This window comes from Zootoca vivipara, chromosome 4, assembly GCF_963506605.1.
Source record: "Zootoca vivipara chromosome 4, rZooViv1.1, whole genome shotgun sequence".
NCBI classification, from domain to species: domain Eukaryota; kingdom Metazoa; phylum Chordata; class Lepidosauria; order Squamata; family Lacertidae; genus Zootoca; species Zootoca vivipara.
The window spans coordinates 11,231,260-11,250,986 of NC_083279.1; the positions used below are offsets into that span (position 1 = coordinate 11,231,260).

General features: G+C 41.1%; 1 protein-coding gene across 2 annotated transcripts in view; it reads left to right on the forward strand.

Moving 5' to 3' along the window:
• Positions 1–19,727, forward strand: part of ABCC4 (ATP binding cassette subfamily C member 4) — a 146,492-nt gene that overhangs the window by 96,430 nt on the left and 30,335 nt on the right. For both annotated transcript variants that reach the window (XM_035114283.2, XM_035114284.2), the window contains 6 exons: positions 3,048–3,198; positions 4,631–4,750; positions 5,717–5,827; positions 6,439–6,539; positions 7,447–7,638; positions 12,289–12,444. In XM_035114283.2, the coding sequence (XP_034970174.1) occupies positions 3,048–3,198; positions 4,631–4,750; positions 5,717–5,827; positions 6,439–6,539; positions 7,447–7,638; positions 12,289–12,444 (831 nt within the window). The remainder of the gene's footprint in view (positions 1–3,047; positions 3,199–4,630; positions 4,751–5,716; positions 5,828–6,438; positions 6,540–7,446; positions 7,639–12,288; positions 12,445–19,727) is intronic.

Genomic DNA, 19,727 nt, shown 5'->3' on the forward strand with positions numbered 1-19,727 from the left:
TTCTGGGGGGAGGAAGAAAAGACCAAGCAAGGTCATTAACATTTCTAACACCTTCTCAGCTACTACAAATCTTTTAATTCTCCTGTCAGTCAGGGAGTGTAACAATCCTGTTCTAAATGGTGATAAGTACAAATCTTCCAGATTGCCTTAAACTATTGATATACTATAGATATGACTTATGTGCTTACAAACAAAGTACTTTTTTCTGTTTGGCAAAAAGAGACGGCAGATTTCACTTCTCGATTCAAAGGAGGGAGGGCGATCTTTAAGCATAATTTGAATTGCTGAGATGTGTTTACCGGTGTGGCGTCTTAACAGCATAAATATGCATAAATAAGCTAAACCAATCTGGGAACAAGACTTTATCTATGGCAAACATTCCCCCCCCCCAAAGTCTTCTAAAATGTGCTCCAAGGTTTATGTGCACATCTTTTATCGGATTTTAGAACTCTTTTTACTTACTTTTCATGAGATTTAAAAGTGATACACTGACTGATAGGCAAACCTTCCAGTAGATTTAAAGGAGTAGCATTGATAACAGCAAATATTTGCCCCCCCTTTTGTCGACCATGAAAATTATGGGTTGGATAGCAGAAGATGAAGAGCACAAGTAAGAGGCTGCTGTTGAAGTCCTGTTATGTTTATCCTCCTGTCTGTTTGGCCGTTGTGAGAATAGGATGGTAGACTAGTAGACCTTTTGGTCTGGTCCAAAAAAGCTTTTCTTAAGTTCTTAAGCACCTTCTTGAGAAGAGCAGAGGGATGCAGATAGTTTTTGTCTGACCTGACCTGCGTGTAAGAGTTGGAAGGGACCCCAAGGGACTCTGCTAAAGCATCCGGGACAGATGGTCACCCAACCTCTGCTTAAAAGGAGTGTCTTCACTCCCATCGTTCAGCCCAGACACTGAGGTCCAGCTCAGAGGGCCTTCTGGCAGTTACCTCGCTGCGAGAAGTGAGGTCACAGGGAACCAGGCAGAGGGCCTTCTTGGTAGTGGCACCTGCCCTGTGGAATGCCCTCCCTTCAGATGTCAAGGAAATAAACAACTATCTGACTTTTAGAAGACATCTGAAGGCAGCCCTGTTTAGGGAAGTTTTTAATGTTTGATGTTTTATTGTGTTTCTGGGAAACCCAGCCAGATGGGCAGGGTATAAATATTATTATTATTATTATTATTATTATTATTATTATTATTATTTATTACAAACCTCCAAGGAAGCAGAGTCCACCACCTCTTGTGGGAGTCTGTTCCACTGTCGAACAGCTCTTACTGTCAGAAAGTTCTTCCTGATGTTTAGTCAGAATCTCCTTTCTTGTAACTTGAAGTCATTGGTTTGAGTCCTACTCTGCAGAGAAGGAGAAAACAAACTTGCTCCATCTTCTTTTTACACAGAGTTGTTTTGGATTTTCCATTGAAATTTCCAAATTTGTTGTTCCTGAGCAGGACCTTCTAAATTAACCTTGAATTGCACTTCTAGTGCCTACTGGGGCAAGTTAGAGAAAGTAAAGGGGGCCCATTCCTCCTTTTATTTATTTTAATCCTTCTGGACCTTTCACTGCCATGATGCAAGGTGTGCTTCCGAGGATGTTGTTGAATTTGCATAGGTTAAAGAGTTGTTGGGAAATCGGGCAATTAGGTGCCTTGACTACACAAGGCTTGGTCGCCACCTATGCATAGCTATGTCTGCCCTTTTGAGACTACTTCATTAAGAGTTCATTTGTATGCAATTTCGACTTTCCAAAATGCATGCACTACATTACGGCGATACGCCCTGTCATAAATGTGATGATAATAATAAGGTGTCATGGGCTGATCTAAAACACCTTTCAAAGATGGAGTCAGACATCTGTTAGTCATCTTAACAGTTTTCTCCTCCTGTTTTGCTTTGATCCCAGTGAGACTTTAGTTGCATGCACCTCATACTGCATACAGTAGTATTGCTTCCCCTTTGACAGCTCTTTGTTTCTAAATATTGCAGCCTATGATCGCTAGGAGCCCAGCGACTTTGATGGGGAATTGGAAATTTGGTCTGGCTCAATTTTGTTGCCCAATGGGAGCACGTATGTTTGTGGAAGGCACAGTATTGCTCATAATAATAATAATAATAATAATAATAATAATAATAATAATTTATTATTTATACCCCGCCTATCTGGCTGGGTTTCCCCAGCTACTCTGGGCGGCTTACAACAGAAAAATGAAATAAAATAATCTATTAAACATTAAAAGCCTCCCTAAATAGGGCTGCCTTCAGATGTCTTCTAAAAATCTGGTAGCTGTTTTTCTCTTTGACATCTGATGGGAGGGCGTTCCACAGGGCGGGTGCCACCACCGAGAAGGCCCTCTGCCTGGTTCCCCGCAACTTGGCTTCTCGCAATGAGGGAACCGCCAGAAGGCCCTCGGTACTGGACCTCAGTGTCCGGGCAGAACGATGGGGGTGGACACGCTCCTTCAGGTATACCGGACCGAGGCCATTTAGAGCTTTAAAGGTCAGCACCAACACTTTGAACTGTGCTCGGAAACGTACTGGGAGCCAATGTAGATCTTTCAAGACCGGTGTTATGTGGTCTCGGCGGCCGCTCCCAGTCACCAGTCTAGCTGCCGTATTCTGGATTAGTTGTAGTTTCTGGGTCACCTTCAAAGGTAGCCCCACGTAGAGCGCATTGCAGTAGTCCAAGCGAGAGATAACTAGAGCATGCACCACTCTGGCGAGACAGTCTGCAGGCAGGTAGGGTCTCAGCCTGAGTACCAGATAGAGCTGCTAAACAGCTGCCCTGGACACAGAACTGACCTGCACCTCTATGGACAGCTGTGAGTCCAGAATGACTCCCAGGCTGCGCACCTGGTCCTTCAGGGGCACAGTTACCCCATTCAGGACCAGGGAGTCCTCCACACCTGCCCGCCTCCTGTCCCCCACAAATCATAAGTTTCTCAGGATTTATTTTGTTTGTTTGTTTTTTAAAAAACAGAAGTACAGTGTTTTTTATATTATAATGAAAACTTTGGGGTTGAGAAAATAACTGGACTCCTTTTGTGATTTGGTTGTTACAGACTTTGCTTCAGATTTGTGGCGTGGTGGCAGTGGCAATTGGAGTGATTCCCTGGATTCTCGTCCCTTTAATTCCACTCTTCATTCTTTTTATCTTTCTTCGGCGGTATTTCTTGGATACATCGAGAGATATTAAACGTTTGGAATCTACAAGTATGTATTATTGATACGGCTTGTTTTTTAAAAGATTTAGGCATCATTTAAGAGTGCAAGAGGCTTAAAAGTTTTGCCTATAACTCAAGGACAGTATTGGTTTCTCTCCCCCTCCTTTTTTGGGAAAACTGAGGAGTGCCTTGATGATGATTTTCAAATGCTTCTTGTTCACTTGTTTTTGTGTTGTTGCGACAGCTATTAATTAGGTCATGTAACATTCTGCTTCTAGGCCCAGAACAAACACCACCACCACTACTGGGTCTTCTAAGTATGGCTGCATTCACATGACCTCTTATTCCATTTTGATGATGTTTCCCTAACTGTTATATTCAAGCTTTCACGCAAGGTAAAAGCCACTTCTGGAACTGTAGTGGCATAGGTTTGGCACTCATTTTAATATTATTTTCAAGCAGATTTTTTTCCTTCTGGGAACAAAAAACATGGAAATGAGCGCTAAGCTTGCACCATATTTCACTGAAATTTCAGAAGTGGCTTTTATGTTGTGCGAAAGCTCAGATACAATGAGACACTTAACAGTACCTGTGTAAGGTAAAAAGCTGAAGGACCCCTGGACAGTTAAGACCAGTCAAAGTCAACTATGGGGTTGTGATGCTCATCTCGCTTTCAGCCAAGGAAGCCAGCGTTTGTCCACAGACAGCTTTCCGGGTCATGTGGCCAACGTGACTAAACCTCTGGCGCAACGGACCACCATGACGTAAGCCAGAGCTCATGGAAACGCCGTTGATCTTGCCACTGCAACGGTATCTATTTATCTACTTGCACTGGTGTGCTTTCGAACTGTTAGGTTGGCAGAAGCTAGGACAGAGCAACAGGAGCTCACCCCATCGTGCAGATTTGAACCACCAACCTTCTGATCGGCAAGCCCAAGAGGCTCAGTGGTTTAGACCACAGCGCCATTGAAGCACATGTAAAGTTGGGGTGCCATGATGGATGCACTTGGCACAAGCCCTGAAGTTGCCTTGAGCTTGGGTTCAGTTTTCCTCACTGGTCCATTGACATGGTGTCTTCACACTTCATTCTCATCTTTACTGCTAAAGATGCTCTTGGGATGTCCTCCTGATGCTACTTCTGCCTCTATCTTGTAAACTAAGTGGGTACATGCAACTAGTCAGCAGCCCACCCAGGTTTCTCTGACTGGAGGCTGCGTTACCCATGTACCAAAGAGTATAACATTCTCACAGGTAAGATGTAACCCAATAAGTTTCACAATTATGTGACGTGGTATAAATTTAAGTAGTCTGTTCTTGATAATTCTGAATCACAGAATACTTTATCAGTGATAAGCATGGTTAACATAACCTTGGAGGAAAACCCTCTTTCTCTCTCTTTTAGATAACTGAGTAAGAAATAGCACACATTTATTCAGGTAGTACTCTTAGTTGAGAATGATATTTAACCCGTCATCTTGCAGCTCGAAGCCCCGTGTTCTCTCATTTGTCGTCATCGCTCCAGGGACTTTGGACTATTCGTGCTTTTAAAGCAGAGCAAAGATTCCAAGAATTATTTGATGCTCATCAAGATCTCCACACAGGTTTGAAAAAAATAAAATAAAACAAATGTTTTGCAGTTTGGTGGAATTGAGTCGCAAACCTTCTGCTGAGATGTACTACTCAAGATGCAGGTGAAGAGGAAGAACTTTATAGCTACCTAGCTATAAAATTATTACTTTGAGACTGACAACCCTCTAGCACAAGTATGGGGGAACCTGTTTCTCTACAGCTTTTGTTGGACTACAACTCCAATCATCCTTGACCAATCACATGCTGGCTAAGGCTGATGGGAGTTGGAGTCTAACAACTGCCTTTTATCCCTTTCCCGCTCCTAGAATCTCACCCAGCCTCTGATGCTTGAAAATCATTGCAAGGATCCTGTTCCAGATTGGCTGAGGCCCTCAACAGGAGCACTTCTCTTAGGGGTTTGGGATATACTGCAACATTGTGTTGCAGGTAGGGAGGGATTTCTGGATTCCTGGCCCCTGACTCTTCCGAATGTGTTCCTTCGTAAATCTGTTCCATCCCATTTCTCTGTTAGTCTACAAGTAACATCTGCACAAAAACGTACATTTTAATATGTATTAAAATACATCATTTTTAAAAGTATTTATCTAAAAATATGCACTTTAGAATGCATTTTGATAAGTTTTTTTTTTAACCAAGAACTGCACTGTAGAAATTGGAGACGTGTGGAATACAGTGAATCAGGTCAGCTTGTGTCAAAATTCTCGCACTTGCTGATCATCCTTTATTAAGGAAAGTTGCTATTCAGAATTTTATGATTTGCCTGGACAACCAAATTGGAATATTCTGTCTGGTAACAAACAGAGAAATGTATTGTACTGTATACTTGTAGACTCATAACACAAAAGACTTCCTAGCTAAAGATGACCCACCGGTCTCAGTGTGGTCCTGAAGTTTCCCAGGCTTAACTGTTCTTCAGAGTATGACTTGGCCTTTGACATAAACATTCCCCCTTTTTTATTTTCTTCTTTCTTTTTTAGAGGCTTGGTTCTTATTTTTGACAACCTCTCGATGGTTTGCCGTACGCCTGGACGCCATCTGTGCCATCTTTGTGGTTGTGGTTGCCTTTGCTTCTTTGCTCCTTGCTCATAGTGAGTATATTTGCCGAAGTAGCAGCTACTCTTCCAGGACTTGATTTGCGTTATCATTTTCTTCTAATCGTGCTAAAGCCAATAGCTGAGTGAATTATTCTCTGCCTGAAAGTCAGACATCTGTAATGGGGCATCTGTGTTCAAAAATGTTATGGCTTTGTGGTATTACAAGTGAGGACCCCACCAACATGTCCCATGGGATGATAGATTTTTAGTTTCTTTCTTTTTTAATATGATTTTTATAAAATTTTCTGCTTTACAATCTCAGATAAACATTTTACATACAGTACTTAGAATATCAATGACTTTGCTTCTTTTTCCCCCATGATTCATTTTGCATATCTTATATCCCTGCATATTTTACAAAAACTATACCAATCGGTTTTCCATTATTACATCCATCAAAATTTATTTACACTGTTGAATTTACCTGAATGCTGCCAGCGTTTTCAGCTGTACATAATTATTTTCCATAAACGTTTTCCAGTCTTCTTTAAACGCATGTTCTTCTTGTTCTCTTATTCTATATGTTAAGTTTGCAAGTTGTGCATATTAAATTTAAAAGTTTGTATAAAGGTTTTGAAACTTTCCTTCTTTTTTACTCTGTATAGCTCTAGATGCGGGGCAGGTTGGTTTAGCTTTGTCCTACTCGATCACGCTCATGGGAACATTTCAGTGGGGAGTTCGGCAAAGCGCTGAAGTCGAGAACCTGGTAATATCCATTAGTTCCATTTGGAAGCTTTTAAAATACTTTTTGTGTTGCTTGGGCATTGCAGTTAAATGCCACTGCTTTCCAAAGCACGATGTTATATACACTATAATACATGCTTTTTGAGTTTTGCATAGTAACACAACAATTGCTTGTTTAGTAACAATAATTGCTTGAAGGTATGCAAGCTGGAAAAAATTATGTTAAAATTACTCCTGCAGTTGCTGATGCTGTTAAAGCAGGCTTATAGTTTGAATTCCTAGTTTATAGATTTCAGTAATATAATGCAAAATGGTTAGGCTGCTAAAGAGAGTGACTTATGGCTGTCTAGCCATTGTGATGTGGAGTGGGAATCAGAAAACTGAGCCCTTGGCCCCTTTGGGGAGGAAAGATGGGATATATATTTAATAAACAAACAAACAAACAGAAGACAAATTCAGATCAAGGAGAAATAGGTTAAGGTTCTGATACATCAGAATGTGTCAGGTCTTTGGAATTTACCTGCCCTGCTTCGATATCTGTAAAATGGAACTGAAGGACAGTCCACTGCTCTGAGGCCTGAGGATTTGATAGATGTTAAAAGATAGTGGGTTAATGAAAAGATAATTTCATCATTGTTTCATCCATTTAAGGAATTTGGAAACAGTTGTCAAGAGAAGTGGCAAAAGTCTTTTGGAAACCATATAAACCATCATTTCCTGCCCTTTCTTAGTGGTAGAAACAATGGCACCGGCTGGTACAATCATGGAGGAAGGAGGGGGTGGTGGAAACCAAAGCATTCAGGTTGCAAGAGAAGTTGTGGATTTGTGAATCCAATCCTGGTGACTAGAAAATTAATTGTCGTTGAATCAGCTTCTGTAATTGCAGACAGTGTTGTTGATGTGCATTTGGATTTGTTGCTTTGTTCCAGATGATATCAGTAGAAAGAGTCCTGGAATATACAGAACTTGATAAGGAAGCACCTTGGGAGACAAACAAGCGCCCGCCACCGGATTGGCCAAGCGAAGGTGTTGTTGTGTTTGAAAATGTGAACTTTGCTTACACCATAGATGGTCCTTTGGTACTGAGACATTTGTCTGCTGTAGTGAAGTCAAAAGAAAAGGTACATTTTTTGGTTTTTGGTCACCCAGGTAAAATGGATCTTGAGAGTCATGTAATCTGGGCATTGTGAACCTGTGACCCTACAAATGTTGGGATCCAGCTTCTGTCCTTACACACTGTGGGTGGAACCTATGGGGAAAGCCTCCTAGATAGACATTCATCCCCCCAAGAAATGGGTCCCTTCTAAGTGAAAGTTTCCCTCAATGCGATGCTTTTCTTCCCCAAGACCCTAATTCTCTCCTTATGAGAATGGCTAATTTTACTAGTTGACAACCGACTCTGTGCATCACTGCTGCTCTGGAAGGCCCCTTCCAGAGTCCCCAGGGGACTTTGGGGTCTGCACCCATCCATGGGACTACTCATGGAAAGGAAATCCTGAAAAGACTCTGTGCATCAGTAGAAAAAGCCTCATTTTTTACTGGATACAAATTAAGAGTATTGTAAGCCAAAACAGATCTACCAATTTTCTCTTGTGTGATTATATAAGTTTTTTTGGGTGTGTGTGTGTGTGTGTGGTGGAATGCCAGAACAGAGGACTATCACTTATGCGTCTCTTTTTGCTGGGGACAGACAAGGAGCAGTGGGTTTTAAGTTCAGGAAAGTAGAGCAGTAGAGACTTAAGAGCAGTTCAGTAATTGAATAGGGAGCTTATGAATTCCCATTCATTGGAAATAATTCAAAAACAGTTTGGATAAACATCTCATAGTGGGGATTTTTAGGGGTAAGATAACCTTTTTTTGGATTGTGGATTATATTAGATGCCCCATTGGGCACCTCTGGTGACCACATATTCCTGTATATCTAAAATGCTTTCTCATCACCGTAACTCCCAATTGATTTCCGAAAAAGAATGATTTTCCTTACGAAAAATTTTCCAGCTTGTCTTTTATTTGCAGAGAGATGACTTCATGGGAACAAGCTGGGTGGGAGTTGAAGCTCTTGAGGTTTTTATGCAGTGCGTCTGTTTATCTCTTTCATACTCCTACTTGCCTTTGGGCCCAGCTCACTTGCCGGGGTAATAAGCCATTCTAATAGCGGATAAGAAGATTTGCATTTCACGGGAAGAAACAAACAAAATAAAGGATGAGAAATAAGAGAGAGAATATGTTGCTTAGGCAGTGGCTCAGTGCTGCCTGCATTTCTTGGTCTGCTTGGTTTTCTTTTACGTTTTCATTGCTAAAAGAGGAGGGTTATTGTTTCTTTGCCATCATAAAGTAGAGATGCAGTCTATCATTATCATTATCCTTGCTATTATTATTTTATTATTAACAGAGTATAGCAGGCATGTCAAACCTGCGGCCCTCCAGATGTTTTGGACTACAATTCCCATCTTCCCTAACCACTGGTCCTGCTAGCTAGGGATCATGGGAGTTGTAGGCCAAAACATCTGGAGGGCCGCAGGTTTGACGTGCCTTGAGTATAGCATTAATATTATCAGGAGCTGTCAACCTTTTTTTAAGGCCCAGGGGTGCATTCAGATTTTTGAACAAGTGTTTTTTCTGCACCATCTCTCTCCAACATTCAGCTCCCGTAGAATCAATCTCAGATTAGGAAAATGCATAATGCTAGAAGAGCAAGTGAGACAAAGTTAGCCACCTTCACCAACTCATGGCCCAGGAGGCAGTGGGGCAGGGACTACAGAGGCATTGCTGGCACCAAGAGACAGATCTCAAGGGCACCATTGCAATAGTGGCACCTCTTGCAAACTGTATAGATTGTTTTCCTTTCTCACTTGTACCTTCTCCAAAGCCTTTCCTACGGACTGCCTTATCACGATGGGGAACTGGGAGAGATTCTTGTTGTCAAGCTCATCTCCTATTATTTTCCCTCCCTAATCTAACTTTGGGAGTGATTCAGTGCACAAGACGCTAGTGTAAAGCAAGCCGATGTAAGAGACCTAAATCCCCTGTTGCCATTAGCAGCTCACTTTACCCCAAACGACAAAGCATTTCCCCCCCGACATGGCTCAGTGCGTTCTTTTTCATTGGGTGCTAGCCTGAAAGAGGAATTGTTGACAATGAGCATAGCAGCTGCATTTTTATTTTAAGTACCAATGTTTATAAAATGCTTTCATGCTGCTAATGCACTTCTGCACGTCAGTGACATCAGAGGAAACACTTGAACTCTTTTGTTCTAATACCAAACTCTGCACAGTTTTGTTTCCTTGCTCTTCCTTTTAAAAAATTATTGTCATTCAGCTTTCTTATTTTCATATTTGCTTCTGAAGGAAGTCACGCTCTTTCGGAAGTCATAGCACCTCTGTCTTTCTGCTCCTTGTAAAAATGCACATTTTTAAGTATCTGCTTCGCTTTCCAGCAGCAAAATTGAAAGAGCAGCGAAATAATTATTTTAAAAAGCGCTTTGTCTCACACGGTTGAGAGTACACAGCCAAATACATGCAGTGTCTCCTCCTTTGGGGTGTGTGTGTGAAAGGTGCAGTCGAGAGTGGTTCAGGGTCCGAGATGTGTTTGCATTCTTCCAAGGTTCAATTCCAGGAGGGGAACAAATGACTGGCTTATTGTAGCACACTTTGGCATATACTGTATGTATTTCTGAATACTTCCAACTGGAAGGAAATAAACCCAGAGCAGCCACCCTTCATGCAAACTTTTGATACAGAGAGGAAGGCAGAATTAGTTGCCCCAAGTCAAGGCTGGTCTATGCCATTGGTGCCTTAAGGTAATTTTAGACTCTAGAAGTGGGCTTAATAAAAAAACCCAAACTCTCACACTGGGGGAGAATGGATGGTTGCCTCTTCACCCAGTCTAGAACAGCTCTGCTAGTCTCTGCCCATACACTGATGCCAGCATCACTCCAGTGCTGCTAATCTTCGCATTCTGCCTGCTAAAATGTTTTTGTTGTTATAGATTCTGTCATATCAAAGAGTTAATAAAAATATATACACAGTGTCTTTTCTGATGGCACAATATTAGGCTGCGGTGAACATGTCCTCTCAGATCAGCTGATGTTATAAACAAACCACTCACAGTTCCCTGCTCTTTTCGGTGAATTATTTTCTGTGTCATGGATTTATATATTGTATACAGTGGTACCTCGACTTACGAATTTAATCCGTTCCGAACGGACCTTCGTAAGTCGAAAAAATTGTAAGTAGAAGCCTATGGAGGACGGAATTCGTAAGGCGAAACAACCCCTATTAAAAATTCGTAAGCCGAAAAAATCCTATTCGCGCCGCATCCAAAATGGTGGACGGAGCTCCGTTCGTAACTCGAAACATTCGTACGTCGAGTCATTCAGAAGTCGAAGTACCGCTTTATACAGGTGAAACTCGAAAAATTAGAATATCATTGAAAAGTGCATTTATTTCAGTAATGCAACTTAAAAGGTGAAACCAATATACAGTATGAGATAGATGCATGACATGCAAAGCAAGATATGTCAAGCCTTTATTTGTTGTAATTGTAATTATTTGTCGTTAGGCGGGTCAATTATAAATGGAATGTAATTGTTGTCGTTTAGTCGTTTAGTCGTGTCCGATTCTTCGTGACCCCATGGACCATAGCACACCAGGCACTCCTGTCTTCCACTGCCTCCCACAGTTTGGTCAAACTCACGTTCGTAGCTTCGAGAACATTGTCCAACCATCTCATCCTCTGTCGTCCCCTTCTCCTTGTGCCCTCCATCTTTCCCAACATCAGGGTCTTTTCCAGGGAGTCTTCTCTTCTCATGAGGTGGCCAAAGTATTGGAGCCTCAGCTTCAGGATCTGTCCTTCCAGTGAGCACTCATGTAATTTTCATGCACTTCATGTAATTAATGAAATGTAATAGTGATGTTTATTTTTGTATTAATGTAACTATTTGTTTTATTACTGTGGAATTTCCCAAAGAAAGCATTTGTAAAAATTAAAAGAAAAATAAAATATTATAAGTTGCATTACTGAAATAAATGCACTTTTCGACGATATTCTAATTTTCCGAGTTTCACCTGTATATAATGGTGAGAAGCCTTAAAAGCTGGAAGTGTCCCAGGCTTCTCTGGACCTCTGAGAGAGTCTAGCTGGTGCCGTGGACTTCGTACTTCCAATAGCTGACCTCATATTCTGATCCAGAAGTCTTGGGTTAATATTTTTGTTGTCTCCACCCCCCCCCTTTTTAATGGAAAAGCCAGTGACCTACCCATGAGACTTGCTCTGAGGATAGATTAGAGAAAGGATATGTTATTCCTTTATCCCAAAGAAAATGTTAATAATGTTTTATAAGCCACCCCATCCCTGAAGGGTTAGGGCAGGCAACAATAAATTTAGAAACAAATATAAAATTGCATTAAAATTTAAGATCAATTTTAACAGCTGAGACAAGACAGTTATGCCTTAAGGGAAAGGGCGGGAATCTTAATAAATGAAGTAGATGGTAGATATTATTAATGGAAACGCTTTTGTTTTATCCATATTACTTTGGCCCTGCATGACAGTAGCTTTATACCACTCAAGTATGTTCAGGTATTACTGGCACTGTTTAAAAATAATGTTTATTTATAGTGATCTTCTTTTGCTGCCTTGTCTTCTGTTATCTGGCTTGTCGATCTTGCCCACCAAGTACTAAAAATATGCAAGGTAATTGTGAGCAGCACTTTAGAAAAATGCTCTGTTCATGGCTTAGCTCTTTTGCGTGTTTGTTTCTTTTCTTTCAGGTTGGAATTGTGGGAAGAACAGGAGCTGGAAAGAGCTCTTTAATAGCTGCTCTTTTCCGGCTGGCTGAGCCCCAAGGAAGAATATGGATTGATAAGTATTTGACATCAGAACTAGGACTCCATGACTTGAGGAAGAAAATTTCAATCATACCTCAGGTATGGTCTACTTTGTGTATCAGTACATTATAGAGGTCCAGCACTCTCTGGAAAGTCTAGGTTTTTGTAGTATTTTCTTTATCGTTATTCTGCACCCTGTTGGTAGCATTGCAGGAATCTTTTGTAGTGTTCTGGTCCTTTCTCTCTCACCCCCCCCCCACAACACCCCCAGTCATTTTTAATATTATTTTTGCACATGTTAATCCTCTTTTCTCTGAATGTTGACTTGAAAATGAAGTGAAATTATTATGACTATTTCAACTGTTTCATTATCTGTGTTTCTGCCATGCCCAAGTAGCTTGCTTGCAGTCATTAGTTATCATTGCAGATTGAATTTAGTTTGTAGGCAAAGGTGCTGTATTCTGCAGGCGGGGAGACAACACACAAGATACGTTGGAGCAGAAATTATAGCAACATGCAGATATATGAAAAGGCTAAAAATCTGCAGGCCAAGTTGCTGTGATGCATCTTGACCATCCCTACCCACAAACTGAATAAAAGTCTTTCAGTAGCACCTTAAAGACCAACTAAGTTTTTATTTTGGTATGAGCTTTCCTGTGTATCTGAAGAAGTGTGCATGCACACGAAAGCTCATACCAAAATAAAAACTTAGTTGGTCTTTAAGGTGCTACTGAAGGAATTTTTTTCTTTTATTTTTTTCTTTTGTTTCGACTCAGACCAAGCCATGATGTCATTCATCATTCCACAGCTCTTTCAAAATAAGGCAGCCACTTCTTCTTCAGTTGCCAAAAGAGAAAAGAAAAGTGAAGGATCGTAACTCCAGATTGGGGTCATAACATTTCCATGATGAGAAAAACGCTTTTGCCTAGTTTTCTGCATTCTGTGTGGCATTTGACGTGTGAGGTTTGAGTGACTTCCATTTTGTACCTCCCCTCCCCGATCAACTATTTTTTTTTGCAAATTCATTCGCAGAAAAATAGTCTAGCGAATATTAAAGTTTAACACAATATTCTTTCGAATCCTAGGACTTCCCTCCTCCCCTCCGTACATCCCATTTACAGCCCTCTGTTATATCCAAAGTCTGTGTCTCATTGCAAGAGTTATTTAAAGCCTGCCAAAGAGTTCAAGTGTTTACAAAAGGTCTTTCAGATACAATCTATATTTGTCCCATTCTCTGTTGAAGTTTTGATCTTCCTGATTTCTGATTTTCCCAGTTAGTCTTGCCATCTCTGCATAGTCCAATAGTTTCATCTGCCAGTCTGCCCTCGTGGGTATCTTATTGTCTTTCCAACTCTGGATGAGCAACATTCTTGCAGCTGTTGTAGCGTGCATAAATAGCCTTTTCAGTTCTTTGGGAATCTCTGCAGCTACAATTCCTAACAAAAAGGCTTCTGGTTTCTTAAGAAAGGTTATTTTAAACATTTTTTTTTCAACTCATTATATATCACAATATTCCTTTAGCACTTTATAGTTCCACCACATATGGTAAAAGGTGCCTTCCTTCTCTTTGCATTTCCAACAAATATTTGAACTAGTTCTGTACATTTTCGGTATCCCTGATCAACCTTTTTTGACGGGAGGTTACCCGGACCTAAACAGTGAACTCAGAAAGTTCCTGCTGTCTAAACAGAATTCTGAAACCAGGTGTTAAATACCAAAATGAAAATGCTGAATTATGTGCACACATTTCAAGTGCTGCTTTTCTCGGGAAGATACATGAAAACGGGCTTAGCCATACATATCCCAATTACGGCTTCAGAAAGTTTGGAGTAAAAGATGCATGTGTCATTGGAACTGGTGCTTGGATTTCATACTTGGGCATCTGCACCTGAATACAACAAGAAGCATCATTGAGGTCTGGGATTTTAATATCCATGTCCAAGTAGGGTTTTTTTGTTTTGTTTTTGGTCCCAACCACTTTCCTTGGGAAAATCTGCTACTACTGAATCGGTACAAATAGCAATAGGGGTTTCTGTGAATTGCTGTTTGTTCTGATTCAGCGATAAATGGCAGATTTTCCTGAGGAAAGTGGTGGGGACACACTCACACACCGAAACCCACTTGGACATGGACCTAGAAATCCCAGAAAGTGTGGGATAAAAACAAGTGTGGATGAGCCCTCAGTATTGCATCAGATTGTGCAAACTGCCTCTGTTGAAAAGCATTTGCGTTTGAACATGACCCAGGCAGCGTTTTCATACTGGCTCATTTCAGTTTGTGGTGGCAGTTTAGCAACGTGGTTGTGGTCATCAGGGGCAGTATCTATGAACTTGCTCTCAAATCATAGATTTTGGACTGTAGGCGAGAGCTGTGGTGAGGACCAAATGTTTATTTGGTTGGGAGAAAAATCGCACAGGTTCTAGGCAAGACTTCATGTTCCCAGAACCCAGTTTCAGTGTCTTGTAGCTTAAGCCAAGAACTTCTGATACATCTAAAGATTTGAGGAGTGAAGTTATTACCCCTCTATTACTGTCCACGCTGCATCGCTCAACCATTGCTACTGTGCCTTTCTTTTAGCAGACCAAGATGATCAGGTGACGGCAAAAACTGCAAGGTTTTCAGCAGGGCCATTAGAATAAGATCTGTTATTTGATTATTGATGTAAAGCTCTGAAATGTATTAAGTTTTTACCTCATACCTTTGCTACATTTTAATTTATTTTATTATTTTATTGCTTTGACTAGTGGCTGATGCAAATAAAGATTCTTCTGATTCTGATTCTTCTGATATAGCATGAAGGAAGATTGGTCATTTTCCTTCAACACGGAATGACCAAATAAACCTCCAAACATCAAACATCTGGGATGGGTGAAGGCGGGGACTCCCTCCTCAAAGCGTGACTTCATTTTAGAAATCCATTTCCGGACAAGGGAGAGGGACTTGGGAGAGGTGAAGAAATTGGGAGAGATGGGAAGTAGTGACCGGTGAGGTAGCGGGGAAGAAGACCCTCTCTCATAACACACTAGCTGTGTGCTAAGAGCTGTAGGTAAAAGAAGGGCTGGGAAGAGCAGGATTCTGGGGTCAGAACATGCTTTCCCACAAGTAAGGCTCATGACATTTATGATGATTTGGCGTGAGGCATGTATCTGTTTACGAAGCACGGCTACAACAAGCCCAAAGAAAATGACCTAATTTGGGGTGGATTCATAGCTACATTCTCCCTAGTAAAATGGAAAGCTGGGTTGCTCCTTTCCTGCCTCAACACTTTGTTGCTCATGTGTGTTTTTTAAATTCATGACTGTGTCACAAACTCAGTGCTGGGAGCCATGCGCAGTAATTACCTTTTATATAAAGAGGTTTTTTTGTTTTGTTTTTTTAATGCACTATGGTAAAAAATTTAGTGAGCAGAATGGCCCTCTAAAAGCCCCCTTTGGCTTATTCTTCTTTCCCCCTCTGTTCAGAGAATGGAAAGCACAGAAAGAGGCAGGTATGCTATTACTAGCAAATACGTACAATTGGATTGCAGCCTAATGCAGCCTCCCTTTTTTGTTTCTGAACACTGAAGGCTTCATTAATGCACAGTAGCGCTTCTGAGTGAAGTTGGTGACCTTTTTGTATCTAAAAAGGACTTTACATGGACTTAAATTCTTCTGCCTTTGTGCTTGCACAATGTTCTTTTCTCCTGAAAATGGACGGTGATCAGTTCATTCAAAGGCTGCAGGGTTTTGAAAGACCTTTTCCAGGCTATTTCAGGTGGGAGTTGCATTGTAAAATACGGGGGGGGGGGGAAAATACATTTAAGAGCTCAGAGATATTCTCCGAAGCTAAGTCTGCTTTCTATCCTTTGAGATACTTGCTGTTATATACATTGTTGACACACGGGCTTCTTGTTATGAGTGTACAATTAGTTTGACAAAATAAGAAGTGTTTTGACTTCTATCTTTCCAGTTGTAAGTAAAGGTTTAGTCTAAAATCCCTGGGGAGATTCAAGTGTCTAAAGGCTGGTGGGTACAATTACTTTGCAGGTGAAAAGAGACTTTTCTCTCCCCCCCCCCTTTTAGGAGTTTATAAAAGGAAGTAACCTTTGCGTGTTGGGATTTGAAAACTGCTGACGAGGCTAAATTGTGCAATCTTTTATTAATTAATACAATATCAGGTGTGTTGGAAGCAACTGCACGAAGTGATTCTTCATCCTCAAACACTCTGTCCATGTTCTCTCTTGATCAAATTCTCCTTGCCTCTTTGCTGTAGAGTTTCTGGTGCAAACTATTCTTTGGTGTGAAACCAGTGGTTGGGGCTGGTTCACAAAACCCTAAGTATTGCTGGAAAGGCAGGGAGGGAGATGTTGCAGAAAGGCCAGGGAAGCAGAGTGTAAGTCAGCATGCGCTCCTGGTCTCTTAATCTTTATTTACATTTTTATATTTAAAGCTTACATCTTGCTCGTTTTATTTTTTAAGAACTCAAGGGAGCTAGCAAGTCAAGACAAGTATTAAAACTATATTTCATATGTAAACGAATTCTTCGGTTAAGTTGAATAATAAAACCCACTAAAACACACAGTAATGATTTCAGCACAGCCAAAGAGCAGACATAAAAATAATCGGCCCTTTTCGAGCAAGCACACATTTGCCCAGCTGCCTAAAACTGTACCAGACAACACTTGGCTTGGCAAGGCATTCCATGGTATGAGTGGCACCGTGAAGAATGCCTTAGCTCTGGCTGCCATCAGCTGGGCCCTGAACTATGGCTGAGCAATGGCGAAACATATCAGCACAGGGGTGTTGTGTCTCTATATTATTATTATTATTATTATTATTATTATTATTATTATTATTATTATTATTATTCTGCCCTATACCCAGAGGTCTCAGGGTGGTTCACGGAAAAGATTGACATAAAAACAACAATATATATAATCAAAATAAGAACAGCAACCCAATAACACCCCCCCCCCAAAGAGCCACATTTTAAAAGGGCATAGAATGTCATCAGATCAACCAAAGGCCTGGTTAAAAAGGAAGGTGCATAATGAAGGCACCAGGCAAACTTCCCAGGGGAGAGCATTCCAGAGACGGGGAGCTACTGCAGAGAAGGCCCTTCTCCTGTGTTGCCACCCTCTGGACTTCTTGAGGAGGAAGCACACAAAGGAGGATTTTTCAAAGTCTCCAGTGAAAATTTGGACTGCCGGTGTTTGCCAAGGGTGCACAGCACCCATGTCTCTTAATCTGGGTGGTGCAGAGCAGGTGTCCAGAGTCAGTAATGGCTTAATGAGGGTGATGAGTAGTTCAGTTGCCCTGTTGAATTCAGTTCTTTCTCTGGATGCCTAAATGACTTCTGTGGTATGCAGTGCCTTTTACCAGCTTAGGCTGGCATGCCAGCTGAGGCCCCTCCTACATAGAAATAGCCCTTTCTTCTGTTAAAATGTGTGTTAGATTACTGTGGTTTACTGTACACGGGGCTGCCTTTGAATATTGTTCCTAAACACTATTGCTTCGAAATGCTAAAGTCAGGATTTAACTGGTGCTTGTGACACATCTTCTGAATAATAATAATAATAATATATTATTTATACCCCGCCCATCTGGCTGGGTTTCCCCAGCCACTCTGGGCGGCTTACAACAGAAAAATGCAATAAAACAATTAAACATTAAAAGCCTCCCTAAACAGGGCTGCCTTCAGATGTCTTCTAAAAATCTGGTAGCTGTTTTTCTCTTTGACATCTGATGGGAGGGCATTCCACAGGACAGGCGCCACCACCGAGAAGGCCTTCTGCCTGATTCCCTGTAACTTGGCTTCTCGCAGCGAGGGAACTGCCAGAAGGCCCTCGGAGCTGGACCTCAGTGTCCGGGCTGAGCGATGGGGGTGGAGACACTCCTTCAGGTATACTGGTCCGAGGCTGTTTAGGGCTTTAAAGGTTGGCACTGGCTCCCAGTTTGTTTCCTGCACTGGTTCCCAGTTTCTTTCCAGGCACAATTCAAATGCTGGCTTTGATCTTTTGTGGTTTGGCTATGTGCCTCCATTTCAGCATGCCCATTTTCAGCCATCGCCATACAAGACAGCTTCTGAAATTAAGCAGGTGGCAACCAGAAAACTGCCCTGCCCCACAAAACTCTCCCATGGCTGCAAAGAGGGATAATGGTAGGCAAGTTTTCTTTCAGGGAAGCATCATTTCAAGGGATCTATCATTTACTTACCATCTTATCAAGAACTTAGTACGTTCCATTGAATATAAGTTTGAAAGCTTGCACGTTCTTGAGTGCAGGTGGCTCAGTTCCAGCATAAACTCCAAATCACGGTTTGGTACATCACCCATATTGGCGAGCTGTGATTAATGCCTTGCCTGAAGATAATGGTTTGCGATTCCACTTCAAACTCTGGTTTCAAATTAGGGCTCGGAGGCAAGGCGCTGATCGCAGCTTGCCAGTTTGGGTATCGCAGCAAACTGTGGTTGGTGAAAACCAGGAATTGGATAAAAGAACCAGCTCATAAGCAGCAAATGGGAGAACTTATGGGGTGCTGCTAATCACCAAACCATGGTTGGTTGTTTTAACTACAGAAATGAATCTCGGACCTGTTGATTTTAACCAAATTCTGTTTACAGGTCGTTTCTGAGATTACCATCTGCCAGAAAAATAATAATGCTGCTTAAGCTTCTAATTGGTTCTTTGGATATGATTTTATGAAACTTGTATTACTCGCCACCAGCCTTTTGATGCAGTATTCTTTCTTTCCCCGACTGTAATTTACAGTTATTTACAGGTTTGGCTTATTAACTTCCTCTCATGAAACAGGCAATTTTAATATAACAATCTGTGTCAGAAATAGTAATTAAAATTATCCTTATCTACTGTTGCAGTACATGTGCGCTGTTATAATTTTATAACAGTTGTGAAGATTTTATGAATTCAGATTTCCCATTTTGCCAACCTATAAAAATAGATTGAAATGGAGAATCATCTGAACAATAATTTCAACTTGCACCCAATAGCATAATATAATAAGTATTGTTTTAATAAAATAGGGGCTTTTTGTAAGAAGACTGTAATATTTCAGTCTTTTTAATGCTTTTGCTGGACGCTTTTGATCAACAGGTTCCGTAATAAAAATGACACTACTGAAAAACCTATTTCATAGTTTTGTATTTGAAAAGAAAACACAGATCTACATTATAATGTACATTTATTCTGTCTGTGTTGATTTTAAGTGTGTTTATAACGTGACAGAAGTAGTTTAGAAATATTGTATGCAAAAAGCTTTGGATGTGCCATGTAACTTGGCTTGGTATACCAGCCGATTAAAATAGGGCTGCCATATATGTGGGATTTCAAAGGCGAAATTGATTTCTGGGGGGTGGGTGGGGTGGGGTTCTGAAAAGTGACACT